The sequence below is a fragment of the Aythya marila genome, assembly GCF_965140915.1.
Source record: "Aythya marila genome assembly, chromosome: 13".
NCBI lineage: Eukaryota > Metazoa > Chordata > Aves > Anseriformes > Anatidae > Aythya > Aythya marila.
This window is the reverse complement of record NC_139054.1, coordinates 1,823,697-1,841,462: the sequence shown is the minus strand read 5'-3', so window position 1 is coordinate 1,841,462 and position 17,766 is coordinate 1,823,697. Positions and strand designations below refer to the sequence as shown.

The following is a 17,766-nucleotide window of genomic DNA, read 5'->3' as shown; positions in this document are numbered from 1 at the left end:
ACAATTTCTGGTACTCATTGCAAATGAGAGCAATTTTTGCTGAATTTTCTATGGAAGCGAAACTCTTAGCTTTGACCACTTCAATGGCATCTGCTAAGCCGAAATATTGCAGAAGTATCTTTATGAAACAAGAACCAGTAGGAACGCTTCAGGACTGAATGAATCAATGCTGGCATTAAATCACCAGCTCCAGCAATCAGCCCGTCTCCTCCTGTTGCCGTATGCTAGCAGTGATTGTATTGAATGATGGAAATGCTTATGTTGTGATTTACAATCACACAGCTTGTGGTGCAAGCATTTGCCTCCAGTTACAAGCCTTGTGACATCCACTGGGACATGCTCCCTATAGCCAGAGCATCCACCTTTACCTGAGTACAAAAGTGGGCAGATCTATCTATATTTTGCCATCATCTTTCCACGTTGAACTGATTCTACATTGCACCTCATCGTTAACGCTCTGAACTTGGCTTGCTGCAGCTGCCAACCCTTTGCGATGGGAATCTGGTGTCTCGCCGACATTTCTGGCCTTTAGCAAACCTCCCTTGCAACAGAAACTGTTCCGGAGTCCATCTGCCGTAATGAATATTGCTGCAAGTAAAAGAGCAAAGTCGGAAGTGGGCAAAGGTTGCAGGCTCCTGTGCCAGGGCTCCTGCATTAGGAAAGCCTGGGGAGGCCAAGCTGCCTGGCTCGCTCCAAGGGCTAACACAATTCAGCTTTCCATAGCCAGCTGGTTTTGCTTCAGAGACGCAGAAAGGTATTGGTTAACAAATATCCCATATTCCCTAATATCTTAATCACTTTAATGTTTTTGTGCTATAAATACAGACTTTAAATACAACGTGGATCAAATCCTTATATTGCTTTTACTTGGCATCTGGTAGGAAAATCGCTTTTTAGTTATGGCAGCATTCTCCACAACCTTAAAGTTTTCAGTTGCGTTTGTAGGATACCCACATTTACGTCTAATGTTCTGTCCCCTGAACTTTTTAACATTTACTTTCTTTTGCACATCAGGCATGACTGGTGTTACGAATGACTAATTGCACAGATCAATTACTGTGATTAAAATCGATCCTCCCAGCAACGTCCTCCTGGCGTCACAGTTCACAAACCAACGCACATGAGCTCACTTGGCTTGGTCTTGCACCAATTACACATTGTGAGGATTTCACTGAATATAGTAGGACTATTCCTCTGTCCAAATTACGGCATTGGATCATCAGGAGAATAAAGTGCATGTGGTGTTTATATACTTTATACCTAATTGTAAAGTCGTATTGGGTTTTAAATGCATTCTAGAAATGAGCTATTTTATAGCAAGAGCCAGTCTGGAGGTTTTATGCAATACGGGACCTCAGGTAAATGTAAAATGTGCCTTTGTTTCTCCTTACAAAACGTGAAGGATAACACAGGTTTCTACAGGCTTAGCTGAAAGGCATCAAACGAATACTATTTGTAACACTTTGTTGGGCATGGATAAACCCACCATCAACAACCAACCTGTGACAAGAATTATATTTCTCTATGTCTGCAGGTAATGTTAAAGCATGTAGGAAAGGGGAAGAAGAGACGGGAAAAGTGGCTGCTGAAGGAAGTATAAAAACAAAACTCTGAGCTGAAAAACCACAGAGAAGGAGAATTTTATTTCCTTAATGAATGCTTTAAACCTCACTGCCTCATTCCTGTCCTAAAAGCCATCACCACCTCTAAGTGTATGCATTAAAATAGCAAATCCATACACCTCCATCATGTTTGGAAATTGAATTCTACTGTAGTTCTTCAGCACTCTCATTTAATAATTCTGGTATTTTTTTTTCCTTATTTTCAGTTTACTTCTTTCTTCTGGCTCATCCTCTTGTGCAGCTGAGTTTGTCAGTTTTATTTCTCCAAAGTGCTACGGAGGGCGCAACGTGCAATTCACAACTCAATAAAATTTGAAGAAAAATAAATGTTTGCTGCATCATAGATGAGATGGAAATTGTGGAGGAGGGAAGGTGAGGGGAGGAAGTAGGAGGCAGACTTTAACTAAATTGCTCCTTTTGGAAGAGGTTTGAGAATTGAGAGTAGGTAACTCAACAGAGCACAAATGTTCTAAAATGGACTTATCAAGAATTAAAATGCAAAGAGCGGAGGAAAGCATTCAGAAATAGTGGCTGTGCAGGGTGATTTCAGCCTAATGAGAAGTTAGCAGTCGGTACTGGAAATCTAAATCATGATGGGTTTGAAGTAAGGATTAAATTGTTTGAAATTGCATTGGCTGGAAAGAGTCAACAACTGCATCTTCATCTTTCAGAAAGACAGGACACGGCACACTCCTCCTCATTTCGGAGAGGCAGAAAGGCTGTACCGATAGTTCAGAGATTGGTCAACAGCTTTATTCATTTCAGAGAGGAAGTCGTTCAGATAGCAAATAACAGTGACTCAGATGTCAAAATTACCAACTCTCCTTTTCCTAGATGAGACACGATCAAGGGTCTTAGCACAGCATGAGTGGCCGTAAGTGATGCCTCATTCTGCCCCAAAACACAGCTTCTGGCCAGCTGAGGAGACCCTGACAAACAGTTCTTACTGGAGGAGGGATGAGGCAGCAGGATTTAACAGGGGCTGTCTGTCATAGAAAGCAATGAAGAGCTGTGCTGCCCTCCTGGAAATCCCTGCCTTTGGGCCTTTTGAGTGCAGAACTGCAGTGGTTCTGCCTCTTTCATGGCCATTTTATAGCCTCCTGCAGGAGTGCTGGCTGGGGCTGGGGCTGTAATTAGCCCCACGCTCCTCTAATGGCACTGGGCTGTGTGTCTGCAGCTCTCCCCGTGCCGTGGGATCAGCATTTTAACAAAGCTCCATGAATGCAGTTTGCCCTGCCAGATTTATTCCCTTCTCTGTGAAATAGTAAATTTCAAATGAAAACTTGCAGAGAACATGCGATTTATGTATTTTAATGTACTTTCAGTATGTTACTCTAATGAAAATGCTTACAAATATATGAAATGTGTAAGCTTCTTTGCTATTTACTAACTTCTTGGTATGTCTATAACTTCCCCCACAGTAGGCAAGATATTTAATTCAGGTTGCTGAAGATAAGCACCAGGTAATATGTATCTTCAAAAATTTTTATGTTCTTTTTAGTCATTAAAATTCAATGGCATATGTCTGTTAAAAAAAATGAAATTATAACCTGTATTTCCCTAGTAATGCTGCTTGCCTCTTAATCACTGCAGCACTGATAGGATTTGATCATTAACTGGTCAATAGTCCTTAAAATCTTCTCTACAGGTTAATCTTCTTAAAGGTGACAGGACTGCAGAGAATAAGCCATGCCATCTGCAGATAAGCTGAAGAATACTTGGTTTATGGGAGGGTGGAAACCACTCGGTGTTCACTTCTGTGGTTGAATGCTGTACTCAAGCACAGCTCTCCTTAAACAACCCGGTGCTTGGGGTGAAATCCATCTCCCATCGAGCCAACAGAAATCCTAGTGCTTCACATACTCGATACTGATATTAGCCTTCCAAGTAATTGCAAGGCAATAAAATCCCTTTTTCTTGTGGTGCAACTGCAACCACAACGTTGCCATGGCAATGATTAAGACTCATTGGCAATATTTCCCTTACAATCCTCCAGCCATTTAAAGGTGTGTAGGATTTCCCCCCACCCCCCCCCAAAAAAAAAAAAAAAAAAAGAAGAAGAAACCCACCATAATAAATGACAGTGTGAGTCAAAAGAAAATAAAATAAAAGAAAAAAAGGCTAATTTCTCATTTTTTCTAGGTATTATTAGTGTAAAATTAGAAAGCAATAATTAACAAGTTTTTGTTAATTATTAAGGGTATTTCTTCGCAGGCCACAGGGGAAGAGGGATGTAGGCTGGTGGCGTATGCCCTGAGCAGCCTGGTTGGCTCCCTCCTGTGTCAGCTGTGTGAAGCTGATCAACCCTTTTTCAGGTTTGATTGGGGTAAGCTCCTATTTCTGAGCAGTTCTTGCTTCTTTGTTCTCTGATATTGTTGTGTATAATTAGGCCATCTTTACTTCTCTTTGACATCACTGAAATGAATCATTTTTTTTCCAAGTAGATGATCACTCTAATAGTTCCTATCTAATGTTGCTGCCACCTCCAAACCATGTCCTAATTAATGAGTTCCAGTAATAATATGAAAAAAAAAAAAAAGAAAAGAAAAAAAAAAAAAAGAGTGGATATTCAGTGATCTAGTGTCTGTTTCTGACCCTGGAAAACCTTATTCGTTTAAGTAAGTATTATACATGAGGATTATTGTGTAAGTTTCTAGGAGGTTGATTATAGTTGGGCTGTTCACTCCGGAGTAGTCTGCTCGCAGTTAGTTCTCCATTAAATGTGTTCTCTATTAAATCACTCCTACAGCTCTCCAAAGACTTGGTTTTAAAACCACAGACAATAATACTTGCTTCTGTGAAAGTGATATTGAGAATTATCTACCGATGCGAATTGGATCCAGAAAATCGTACCCCATAATTGTGTCTCTTCCCATCTCCTGAAAAGGTACTTTATATACACGTCTCCTGCTAAAACACAGAGCAGTGCAGCTGCTGGTCACCGCGTGTCTGTCACAGGTAGGCATTACAAAGCTTTTACAGTCAGGATTCAGCAATCTTTATCATTATGAATTCAGACTCCCGAGACACAAGCGAGAATAATTACTGTTACTAGCTTTGCTCAAAAGTGCCTGCTGCCACACTTATTATGGCTCGTTTGCTATAAGTACTCCTACATTATTACCATATCTACAAGCTATTCATATATGAATTTCGGATAGCAGAGGCAAATGAGGAAGCTGTCGGTTCAGATGCATCACTTTTCCTGGCAGGTTTTTGCCGGAGATGCTTCAGCAGCCATGCAGCAAGCAAGCTCCCAGCCCTGCTGCTGCTCGGTCTGGGAGCAGCCTGAGGGGTCCTTGCTCCTTCACTGCCCCCTGAAGGGAGGGCAGGTATCTCCTCGGGACTGCTCGACCCAACCTCACACTTCCAGAGGAGTTGGAGAAGCCCCATGCGCTATCTCAAGAATGTAAAAGGCCAATACTGATAAAAACTTTATACTAATAAATATAGACTTGAATTACTATAAAGCAGCATTAATCTCCTGTTCCAACACCTTTTTCTGGACACCTTATTTATGAAGCACATAGATTTATAGGGCCGTGAGATATGTTCATTCATGTAAAGAGAAAACATGAACTCATGTTTGAAAGCTTAGCTAGCTAAAAACAATAACTCAGCATTTTTTTTCCTAAAAATTCTGCTGTCTGAAGGAAACCTCCTGTGATGAAAGACAAGCAGTGAGGATGAATGTTTTCTCCCAAATTAGCCTTGACTGATTTCCTCTGCTTCTCACAGCTTCCAGCTACCAGCCAGAACACATTACCAGACTACAGTCAGTTTGGTCTTTTCCATCATGTATTTGAAGAGAAAATCAGTCTTACTATTTATTAGTGCAACAAATAGCTGACTTTAAAGGACTACTGTAGAGTATGAAGAGTATGAAGTCTAGTTATGTTTACATCAAGCTAGAAAGATTCATTAAAGAAAAAAAGCCTTAATGTGATAGTTTATTTCATCTAAAATAAATGATAAATGAAAAATAAAATCCTCCATGGAAGACTGGGTCTTCAAGAGAAAAATATCTCATCCTAAGCCTGACTGCAAACTCCTCTAAAATGTGGTGCAATTAACTCTTAAAGCCATTGTTACATTTACCTTGTAGCAAGGAAAGTCTGACCGTGAAAAAGTTCGGGCTTGAACTCCGGGAGCAGAACATGTTCTGTATGTGTGACAAAACTTCTGCCTTTCGCCTTGAGTAGCTGTCAGTGCTGCATTAACAGTCAAGTGCTATCAGAAATTAAGCTTATGACACTTCTCAGATGGGGGATGTCACGGCTGTATCACTTCGGATCACCAGATGGCTGATTTTCTCCCATTCGCTACTGCCAAACTAGATGAGAGTCAAACAGTGGAGATGGCAACTGTGCTTTGGGGAATGACACTGAGAGGATTCGTAATTCCCCCGAGTTCTTCTGGGATGGTGACAGACAGGCAGATTTACTTTATGGTTAGCTGCAAGTTAATACATTAGTGACAAGAGGACTTTTAGCATCAGAACAGATTAGAGCCAAAATGTTGGTTGCTGTACATGGCTCCTACGCTGCTTGGAACTTCTTCAGGTGAAGCTTTAGCCATAGTTATCAAAGGAATGAAGATTAAAGGGAAATTAAATAAAAATATTACATTTCCTTCTCATTATGTACTTTGTATTTAACTAGGATGTATAGCTTTTTATCAAGCACTTTAATCACTTCATCCTGCAAAAAATATGTATTTAATTAAAAGCTGGAGCACACTCTCTTCAAGTGATTTAAAGGGTGAAAAAAGTCCTTCAGCTAATGACATGCTTGTGAACTTTATTTCGGAAAGTTCTGTTCCAATAACTTTGTTCTGTCTCACAGTAAATTCAATGGCATAAGTTCTTATTTTTTCACTCCTTTCTGGGTGTTGAATGCTTTATTAGATATGATGCAGGCTACTGTCATTTTGTTATTTCTTTTTTTGGATAGGCTGGATTTAGATGGGGGTCTTTGTTGTAGAAAAAGTCTCTGCAAATAGTTATGCTCTTGTTAACATACAATGCAAGAAATGAGAGTCCTCCTTGGTTGTTTCAAAGTTATTGGTTCAGGCTCTCAGCCTTTTAATAATTAGACACCAGAGCACTTACTTTAACAGCTTCTGTCTGAAAGATATAATATCAGGGAAAAAAATCACATCTCAAGCTATCAGAGTGACTCAGCAAGGTGACTCAAGAAAATAATTTAACTTTCTGGAGGAATTACCACTTAATAAGGCAGACTGTCACGAGCTTATAAAATGACACCTCCAACAACTCAACAGTGAACACAACTCACGTTTGCTCTTTGTGTTCAGGTTGATCCAAAGAGAAATACTGCACACTTAGTCAAGGATCTTTTACTTATGCATACTGAAATATGTGTGATAAATGGAAAAATTTGGGAACATGATAAAATTACTGTTTGGTATCAAATGCTTGTACTAGTGGCTGCTTAGTGCTATGAAGATTAAGGTCTCGTTGCTCACGTGAATATTTGTACTAAATACAAGTCAGTGAAAGTTGTTCTAGTAATGTCAGTGGGTGTTAAATCTGTATCTTTTTTTTTTTTTTTTTTTTTTTTTTCCCCAGTTTATTTATCTTGTTCTCAGTATACTCAAATTCTGCAATATAGTCAAATTCTATTCTTTTCAATCTCAGAGGGAAGACCAGAGATGGCACCATCCCAGAATAGCCTACAGGTAGGACATGCTGCAGGGAATTCAGGTGAGGGACACAAAATGTGTAGAAAAATTGAATCGGAGTCACAGATCATTTAATTAGCTCTGTGCAATAGCATTCTGCTTCCTTTGAAAAGTAGTTCCGCTAGTTTCCATAGATATTGGAGGACAAGAAACAATAGCAATAGAAACATCTGATATTACAGTTTTTCAACATTTCCCCAGTGTATCAGAATTTTATGTTCTTTGCTTGTCAAATTAAAAAAATATTATTAGTTAAAAAAGCATTACAGTGTATTAATATTACCTTTCAATATTTCCCAAGTGAAACACCATATCCTGAGAGGGCATACTATTAAAAAAGAAACATAGCTTTTTTATGAAAGTATAAATAAATGATAGGTAACACAAATATGTAGTCTGTTACCCTTGCCCTACATATATAAAGCTCTCACGTATGCGTATGCATGTCCATATACAAATATATACATATTATACATTCTACAATAATCTAGTTTTAGTCAAAGGTATGATAATTAACATGAGCTATAGCACTAAAAAACAACAGAGCACATATATTTTCTGTGTGTGGCAACACAGAAAAAAATATTGGTGTAATGTGCTTCCCTGTCTACTTGGTATGGTTGCATACGTTGTTTCTTTTATATTTCTGTAGTCAAAACAAATCCATTTTATGTTCATACCTTTTAATGTAAATAAAAATATTCTGATCTATTCTGTAACCTGGCGTATAGCATTTTTGTATCAGAATCTAATAAGAAACATCAAATTGGCATGTTTTAGCTATTTTATTTTATTTTATTTTATTTTATTTTACTTTATTTTATTTTATTTTATTTTATTTTATTTTATTTTATTTTATTTTATTTTATATTTATCTATTTCGGGCAGAAATGATTACAAATCTAGTCAACTTTTTCATCCCGTACAGAACAAATAAATATAAATATTTAAATTGATATTTAAACTGAGGCAGCAAACTTTGCTCAGGTTGGCACATTCTTGGTGGGAAGACGAGAGTTGGTCATGAAGAACTGCAGGTAGCCAGTTTTGACTGGCCAAAAAATGACAGATGAAATTCAGTGCAAATATACGTAAAGCAATGCACCAAGAGAAAAAAAAAAAAAAAAAATATATATATATATATAAATATATATATACCATTATATGTATATACATTATATATACAAGTATATTTATGTGTGTGTGTGTATATATATACATACACAATTTTTCAAATATAATGAAAGTTCTGAGCTGACTTTTATTATTCAAGGATATGTGCTGGGTTGTGCTGAAACTAAACAGACTGTTGGGAACCTCCACAAAGGAATGGAGAGCGGAAATTAAAATTGCCATTATCAACAAAAACAATTTTATATGAAACCAGTTCTTTGCAAGAAATGAAGTTCAAAAAATGCTTGAAATGAAGCAAGACTGATGAAAAAAAAAAGGCTAACGGTGTTTATTATTTTATTTCTGTGGAACTGTGTCAGAGTGCCAAGGGAACGGCTGTTTACTGCCCCTTGTGATCGCATTGTGATGTAATAAAACAAGCCAAGAGGAAGCTGAGAACTGAGGCACTTCGCGGAATGCCCTGTGTGTATCTAAGGGACGATATTTCGGGTTCTGGAACTTTTCATGAATCCGGGTCCTAGGTGGGAAATGCAGCCGCACCTTTGTGGCTGGGTGCCTGGAGAGACCTGGGGCCAACGCCACTGGTGCTGCCCAGGCCTCGTACCGCACTCAGGGTGCCTGCTGTCAGCCCTGGGCCTTGCTTTGCCTTTGTGTACTAGTTCTGATGCTCCCAGGAGACAAATTGCCACACGAATGTACACGGAAGCTGTTGAAACTTATTTAATAAGCGTCCCGATCTCAGATCCTGAGCAGCTGCCACCAAACCCGCCTCGCCATTCTCCCTCAGCCCGCTGTCTCTTTGTGTCCAGTATGCCCCATTTCAGTCCCAGAGCTGCTCCAGAAGCAGCCCAGGTTCCACACAGCTCAGCTCGCAAATCTCGGCTCTTTTTTTTAAGCAGAAAGGGGCCGAGACAGAGACAGCAGCGGGACAAAATCCCAAGCGCTCCATCCACCAGCGCCCAGCCCAGCCCCGCTGCCACCGCAGCCTTCACCCATCCCACACCGCGACCCGGACAGGGACCGGGATTGGGACCAGGGCCAAAAAAAAAACCCCACGGATCCCTCTAAAAGCAGCCGGGCGGGGCAGGCCGGGCCCAAGGAGGGTGTCTGAGGCCGTCTGAGGCCCGCAGCCATGCGCGGTCCCGCCCCGGCGCGGCTGCGCGGAGGGGAGCGGGGCCGGGCCCGGAGGCAGCAGCACAGCGCCGGCAGAGGGGAAGGGGACGAGAGCGGCCGCAGCCAGCCCTGCCCTGCCCTGTCCTGCCCTGTTTGGGGCTGCCGAGGCCGGCATGGAGAGTATCCGAGGGGATTCCGCGGCTGGGGGCTGAGGGGGAGCGGGAGGGAAGCCGGGGGAGGAAGGGGCGGGCGGTGCGGGGTCGGGGAGCTGGGTGTTCCTGCTGCCTGAAACCGTCTTGATACACACAAAAAAAAAGGTGTAAAAGCTGACGGAGGTGGGAGTAACCGAAGGGTGGTGATGGGGTTTGGCCCTGCTGGGGGTTGTGGTACGGGCTGTGGGGTGGCTGTGGGGTGGCGGCTGCTCTGTGGGGCAGGGGGTGAGGGGACGCTTCTCCAAAGCTTCAGGATCCCAGGAGGCCCGAGCTAAATGTCTACACAAATAACCAAGGAAATTGTTCAGGAATAAGCTGCTCTGAATGTGCCTTCCCTGTGTGATGGGTGTAAGCGGTGAGCTCACGCTGTGCCTGGCTCTGCTGGTCTCTGACCTGGCGTGTGCCTGGGCGAACGCCCCTGAGGTATTTTCCTGCTTGGGAAATTACCCAGGCAGTGACTCAGTGCTATATGTGTACTGCTGCGGAAAGGGGTGCTGGCCTAGGTTTGAAAACAGCAAAATATAAATACAAGCGGAGATTTTGGTTTTACCTCTGTAGTTACCTTGGTAGGTGCATAAGGTGTATAGGCACAGCTGTCACTTTTTTTTGTAACCTACTTGTGATTATTGGGCAAGGTAACAAACATCAACAGACTTCTTAACCTCATCAAGTTGCTATTGGAGATCTAAGATGTGTGGCTGGACTGGAGGAACAATGGCTGTGGAATAACTTAAACGTTTAAAATATTAAACCTCATAATGATTAGCTTTGTGTTTTCAATTAACTATTAGGCATCTTAGTATTTGCTACATTTTTCTCTGGGGGCGTCAAAAGGTGGCATGACAAAAATATAAAAGATCTATAAACCTTTATGCTGCTTTTTTTTTGTTTGAGAAAGCTCCAAAACAATATCAGTCTTTCATCAACAGTGCTTTAAAAATGTGTCATTGTAAGAAACATTTTGTGACACATACTTTATTGTCCCATGATAGTTTAATGTGAATCACTTAAATCACTGTGAGAGGCGATTTTGCTGTCTTAGAGCTTTCATCTTAAGCAGAAGTTGAGAATTAAGAAAGTTTCTCTTGCAGGCTTAAAGCATTCTTCCCCAAACTGTCAGGTGACAACCATCAGAGACCCAGAAGTGCTCACATGACCCGGGGATGTGAGGCTGCATGAGCAATTCCAACCCGGGATGGTGTTGTGGCTGGGAAGGACAGCCCTGCCTCGCACCTGGGTGCGGTCAGCCAAGCCAGTTTGCTCTTACCCTATAAATTATTCTGTTGTACTGGGGCGGATCCAGGCCAGCAAACTGCACTTCCATTTGCTGTGCTCTTCCGTATCACTGAGAGCCAATGAGTCTGGGTGTGTGAGCGAAAGCTGGCAGAGTAAGGCTTTCATTTTCGCTTGGGGTTTGTTTTGTTTTATCCATCTGTCAGAACTAGGTTTGCAGTGAAATGGAGCCAGTTGGAACCTGAGCTTGTTCCTTAAGGCCCGTGATTTTAAAACCTGTATGATGTGTCCATATAATTTAAAAACAGCTTGATAGGTCTCCCTGTTGTGTGAATTTCAAGGGCTTAGTTAAATTGTGTTCTCCAGGTTTTAATATCATTAATGGTATAATTCTTGGTTGGTAGCACTTTAAACAGGAGAGCAAAAATACTACAGTGTGAGGGTTGATCATGTTCTTGGACCCTTAACTTACACTGCAGAGCATCTGTTTAATTTGAAGTTTGCTGCAAAGGAGCTCAACAGAAACTCAAAAAAATGCGACAAAGAAGAAAAGGCTGAGAAAGCAAAAATTAAGAAGGTAAGCACTGACTCTGAAACTTGCTCTTTAGGTCTTTTGTTCACATATTATAGCTGAAAAACTTCTACTGTTTTGTTACCATTTTCTTGGTATGCATGCTGATAATACTGATAGATGCTTGTGATTTAAATTATATAACTATAAATCTTCCCATATTAATAAGTGTAAGGATTCATTTATTAAGAACTTGTAACATTTACTTACTAAGAAAATTGTCTTAAATGTGTTCTGCTAGGGGCTTATTCTCAAATTTAAAAATATATGATTTTTTCAGCTTGTATTAAAAGGGTTTATGAAGAGGTTCTTGAAACTAGTTTGTGAGTCCATGAAGTAGTAAAGAGAGACCATAAATTCATTTGGCTATATTTTTGTCATGAAATACAGCCACGCCAGCTGTATCTGTATTTGGGTCTTAAGGCTGAAAAAGTTTTAGGGAAGAGAAACTTCCTGTAGTTTTGTAAAAACCTCTACTTGAAACACATGCTGGATGCTTTAGTGGGGAAAGTTAGTGGGTTCGCATTTCAAAAAAAGTTTCAGAACTATTGTTTTGTTTGTGTTTTCTCCTTGCCTTTTTTTTTTTAAAAAAAAAAAAAAAGTATTGCGATGAATCAATGCTTATTTCAAAAATGAAATAGGATATTTGGAAATTGTGTTCACAAAGATCAAGGAAAGCTAAAATGCCTTTTTTTCCCACATTTTTAAACAGGCAATCCAGAAGGGTAACATGGAAGTTGCACGAATACATGCAGAAAATGCAATCCGACAGAAGAATCAAGCAATTAATTTCTTGCGCATGAGTGCCAGAGTAGATGCAGTAGCAGCAAGAGTTCAGACTGCAGTGACGATGGGCAAAGTAAGTCAATTTTAACAAATCCGTTGAAAGAATGAAACCTCTGATCCTCTTAGAAGTGACTTAAGTCTGCCTATAACGAGTTGAAAAGTTTGAGCTTTTCAGATGTAGCCATTAGTAAATCAGGTACTGGAATTCCCCTGGCAGTTTTCCTTTAGAAATAATGTAGCTATCCTCCATGTTTGTAGCTTGTAACTCCTTTTGTGTGTTGTTATTTATGCTCCTAAGGAGATCTTGTTCCCTTTCCAAATACATACAGTCCTACATGTGTAGAGCTAAAAAGATCTCTGGAATCACTAGTTCAGGCAGTCTTTTAAGGTACACTGCTGTATTGCTCTTCAGCCAGAGAGACTGTTCTGCCATATGATTTGTGTACCAATTATATCCCTTACCATTTGACAGGTTTTGGGACCCTCAAAAGTTAATGCCACGTAGATCTTAGTTTGTAGTGAGTTTCTGTTCAGAATGCGTATTTCAAGCAAATGAGTGAACTTATAAAATTTCAAATGGTGGAAGCCTTAACCAAGTGATATGTGAGATGGCAGTAATGTGTGCCCTGCTATTTGGTACTGTAGAAACTGGACAGAAATAAGAGAACTTGGTAAGGAACTATTTATTTTTCTCTCTCTGTAATACATTTCTTTTACCTCATTTCAGGTAACAAAGTCAATGGCAGGGGTAGTTAAGTCCATGGATGCCACTTTGAAGAGCATGAACTTGGAAAAGGTAAATAGAAACTTTTTATGGAGATGTGCATCAAAATCAGAAAGGGAAATGTACACAAGTTCTTAAAAAGGGGAATTTCAAATTAAAAGGCTTTACAGTGAGTGTGGTAGACTTCGGTACAAGGTTTTCAAGTCCCAGTACGGGGTAGGTGGAACTTGACTGGATGGGGCCCTTACCAGCCTAGAGCTGCAGGGGTAGGTCAGCTTCAGAGTCCCTCCTGTGTGAGGGGTGGGCAGAGCTGGGGGGGTGAAGTGGTACAAACTGATCTCCAAAAGCTGCTTGCAGCCTTACAGTGTGGTTCTAGTTTTACCAGTTAAGATGTATTTCTTTTATGTTAATCTGCAGATCAGTGATTTAGTTCTTTTTTTTTTTTTTTTTTTTTTTTTTAAGATATCTGCACTAATGGATAAATTTGAGCATCAGTTTGAAACACTGGATGTTCAGACACAGCAGATGGAAGACACAATGAGCAACACTACTACGCTAACAACGCCACAAGTAAGAAGACTATTTTTTTTTTTTTTAAAAGTGATCTTTAAAATTCCAATTGTCTAAACTGTCTGCTTCTGTTCATTCTGCCTGTTTTGAGGCACCATGACCTGGAGTATTTTCACTTTGTTTCTTTATGATGAAGAGACAAGTTCAAGTTACAGTCACAAGTGTCGAGGATCACATGTATTTTACTCAATTTCACTTTTATCAGGCTTTATTTTATATTACATATTGAACTATCTAACTCTGCTATTGACCAAGCAGTATTTCAACATGTTCTTAGTAAACTTCTTAGTCAGAAGATGTTTTAGCATTATATAAGAAAAACAAAATATACTGCAAGAAAATCAAGTTTTAATTCACTGATACTAACAAAATGACGTTAGTCACCACCAAATTAGTGTATGTGTAATGAAAATGTTGATCAATACCTTTATATATATTTACTAAAATTCTTAAACAATACTTGAGATAGTTAAGAATACCGGGATAGTTAGCACCCACCCCTTGTGCTGTTCCACAAGATGCAAAGAGCTATTTCATCAGAAATTTCGTCAGATTTTTTTTTTGGAGATAATGCTTTGTAAATAAAAAAGGAAATAAACCTAAACCCAAATCCAGTAAACCAAATGTATTGAAGATAGGCTTTATTCCATGTTGTGCGAAGCAGTGTTTTAGTAATTCATAATCAGCAGTTGATAGCACTTACCGTATTCAGGTGTATGTTTAATTTTTTACAGATAAGTTTAATTCTTTGGAAATGGTTATTTTTTGTTCTGTGGTTTTTTCAGAAGCTAAAGTTCAATGGGCTTTTAACAGACTTAGCTCTGCTGCTCCTTTTGAGTTCATACAGGGCCCTCTGGTGGTTAAAAGCACTAATATGTTCTGTAAAGGACATTTCCCTTTAAATCAGTTTAGTTAAAAATTTGTTCTCTCAGGATTGAACAGAACTTGTTATAAACTATGGTGATACAACTGAATGGATTTCGTTTTCCTTTCTCTAGAACCAAGTGGACATGCTTCTACAGGAAATGGCAGATGAAGCAGGGTAGGTAAAATGTTTGACTATTTTTTGGGTAGGTCTGTTGGTTCCACCAGCCCTTCCAGGTAAACAAGAAGATCAGATACCAATGCTTTAAATGTGTCTGTCTCAAAAGCAGCCAAGGATCACTATTTTCCTTTCACCTCTGGGCATCACCAAATTATTGTTTAGTTGCCAATATTTCATTCTTTTTTCACTCAAAGCTACTATGAATGCTGATAAAGCAGATGGTTGGGCAAAAGCCTAAAATCAAATTATGTCACTTGTCATGTCAGAATTGTGTTATTTGCTTGGATTGCTTTAGCATTAGCAATCCTTACATTGTTTTTCCACACTTTTCCCCTTTTTTTGTCCTTGTTACCACATTAGAACTTCCTGTAGTTCTGTTCTTACTGGTTAAAGAAATATTTCAGAGAATTTTGCTTTCCTTCTTGGTGACACTTAAGTTGGAAGTGCCACTCGGTTGTCTTAAGGACTCATTTTTAGTAAAAGTTGTCTAGGCTTTCTATCTTCATCTCACTCCTATGTATACTGTGTCCAATGCATCTTTGCTAAACTGAAATCTTGGTCAGTCCTGATTGCTGGTTGGAATATACAACTTGTGTTCTTGGTGATGAAGCTAGTTTCCTGGTCAAGCTGCCTAATGACCAGAATTGTGGTGGTTGTGGGATACTATTGACCTCACACTATTGCTCACAGTATTGCTCAACTTGGTGATTATTGTACTTACTCCTGTGTTTTATTTTCCCATTAACTATAGTCTTGATCTGAACATGGAACTACCTCAAGGACAGACAGGTTCTGTTGGTACAAGTGTTGCCTCAGCAGAACAGGTAAGTTCGTTTTAACAGAAATCAATGTTTTGTAGAGAAGTGTGGAACAAGAATTAATGCTTCACTTGGTCGAAACAAGCTTGCTAAGTTGTAATTAGATGTTAGCTGTCCAAAAGCAATATTGTGTAGTTAAGGCAGTCATATAAGCAAAACAATTTTAACAATGTGTTTGTCTATTTAGCGTATCCAGTAAGTTCAGATGTTTTTGGATGGTTATTTTAGACTTCCAAAAAGCTGACTCCATTAACATGTGCAAGGCAGGGAGCCTCCTGTTGACTAATTTATGTAAGAGAAGCTGTAAATATTCCCAATTATTTTTAGGTTCAGTTTCACCTTGCATGTGACCCCCCAAAAATTTAGGCCTATGACTTAATCAAGGCTGCATCCAAGAATGCAATTCTGTAAAAGCTGACTTAAACTTGCAAAGATCATACATGGAAAGTTATCCTTATGTGTTATGTTCTGAAACTCCTTTCTCTGCTAGAGATCAGAGAGCTATACTGATCTCTGGTCTAATCTGCTATAGCTGCTCTGAAGTAAATCTTGTTCAGATGGTATGAAATTATCTCATATGAAGTCATAACAAGAGATTACTCGACCATTGCAGAACTTTCCAAAAGTTAATTTTCATATTGCTGATAATTGGTTTCTTTGTTTTACGCTTCTGCAGGATGAGCTGTCACAGAGACTGGCCCGCCTTCGTGATCAAGTTTAAGTTAAACAAAGCTGCAGTCTGTGTACATGCTTTCAAAAAATCCTTTCTGTGACTAACCCTTCACTACAAACGTGGCTTAGGTGTTTAATATTTGTAATATAGGGTACTGCACTCAAAGCTTGCTCTTCTTTCTAAATACATCGAGTAATCCAAAAGTATCAGCTCTCTAATGTCTTTTTCTGTACATTTTGAAGTTGATATATTTTTTGCAAGCTTTTTTCACAAAATCAAGTTGATATTCTAAGTCAGCTAGCAATGTTGGCACATTCTAGCTGAAAGAAAAGCAGAGTGTCATTGATATATATTTTAAATTATGAAGTGATTTTTTTTTTTTAAATTATGGAACTGTTTATGGTTGGAGAACTGATGTATTCAGTTCCAATGATTGTACTAGCCAACTTTCTTACGCAGCCAAACTCCTGGAACACAGAGGTGGACAGTGTGGACTTCATGAAAATACGCTTGTTAAAAAAAATGAGTGGACTTCAGCCTGTGGTGGTTTTAGTATTTTAAAGATACAGTAATTGTACTGAAGTTAATGGTTCGGCTCAAAAGTGAGTTACCAAAAGCTATTTTAATATAATCGGGAACTTGTACGGTTTCATCACTTTAGTACAGGAGGAATAAAATATATTTTTCAACTCTTTGTCAGTTCTGTCAGCTTGCTTGTTTAAGGTTGAGTGCTCTAGCTTCTCCTATTTGCTTTCTTCTCGGTATCCTGAGGTGCAGCCAGTAATGCCACTCTCACCTCTATTTTGACCAACATAGTATCTTGCTCCTGCTGATAAGGAGCTCATGCTATTCATTCTTTTTAGGTTCAAGCTGAGAAACCATATGTGTAACTGAAGCCTGCTTTTCTTCATTCTTTGTCATGTTGGCTTTTCATTTGGTCACTTCTTAATATGCAAGAAAAAAATTGGTGACTGTAATATGGCAGAAGGCTGAAATATGGAATAAGAAATATAAAAGTGCTTTTCCTCAAGGTCACATCTTCACAGTCCTTCATCAGTCACAGTCCCAACCCTGGCTGCTGTAACCAGGGCACTCACCCAGATCAGCCTTTTCTCTGGTCTGGTGTTGGGGAGAGAGGTGAGAAGTGGAAGGGTAAGGTAGGGCAGCTCTGCCTCAAAGGGGCAGGCTGCTGGGTGTGTGCATCAGTTACGTTGGATTAGGAACAGCCACTTCATTTTGTAAGGTGAAGTATTGCTGTCTGCAGGTGGAGTAATGTGATTTGGAATATTGCAGTCACGTCTGGAGAGGCTAGTTTGTTTTAGTTATCCCTTCACATGTCTGCACAGGAAGAGAATCTGCTTTCAGTAGCTTCAAGCTCTTGCTGCAGTTGTGAAGTAAAGAAATGGTTGTAGACATTTGTAGCAGAAACCACTTGTGATGTGTTGTGATAAACAGTGGTGTTAAAAATCTATTTCTGACCCTTTGGGCTCGGTTTGTTTTATATTTGTAGGGATGAGAAAGGTGTATAGCACTAGGCTTAGAATTAGTTCTTGATTCACTGG

The 17,766-nt window shown here is 39.6% G+C and overlaps 1 protein-coding gene across 1 annotated transcript; it reads left to right on the top strand.

The window, feature by feature from the left end:
- Positions 1 to 9,627: 9,627 nt before the first annotated feature.
- CHMP1B (charged multivesicular body protein 1B) lies at positions 9,628 to 16,898 on the top strand. Its single transcript, XM_082770683.1, has 8 exons — positions 9,628 to 9,752; positions 11,497 to 11,594; positions 12,301 to 12,447; positions 13,102 to 13,170; positions 13,561 to 13,668; positions 14,667 to 14,710; positions 15,465 to 15,537; positions 16,208 to 16,898. Exons 1-8 carry the CDS (start codon positions 9,746 to 9,748, stop codon positions 16,250 to 16,252), a joined length of 591 nt encoding a protein of 196 aa, XP_082626809.1. The 5' UTR covers positions 9,628 to 9,745; the 3' UTR covers positions 16,253 to 16,898.
- Positions 16,899 to 17,766: the final 868 nt, after the last annotated feature.

What these genes read in the sequence shown, in the direction of transcription:
- CHMP1B (XM_082770683.1), top strand. An exon ending in AGAAAGCAAAAATTAAGAAG is followed by an intron (nt 11,595 to 12,300) that starts GTAAGCACTGAC and finishes ATTTTTAAACAG; the next exon opens with GCAATCCAGAAGGGTAACAT. An exon ending in CTACGCTAACAACGCCACAA is followed by an intron (nt 13,669 to 14,666) that starts GTAAGAAGACTA and finishes TCCTTTCTCTAG; the next exon opens with AACCAAGTGGACATGCTTCT.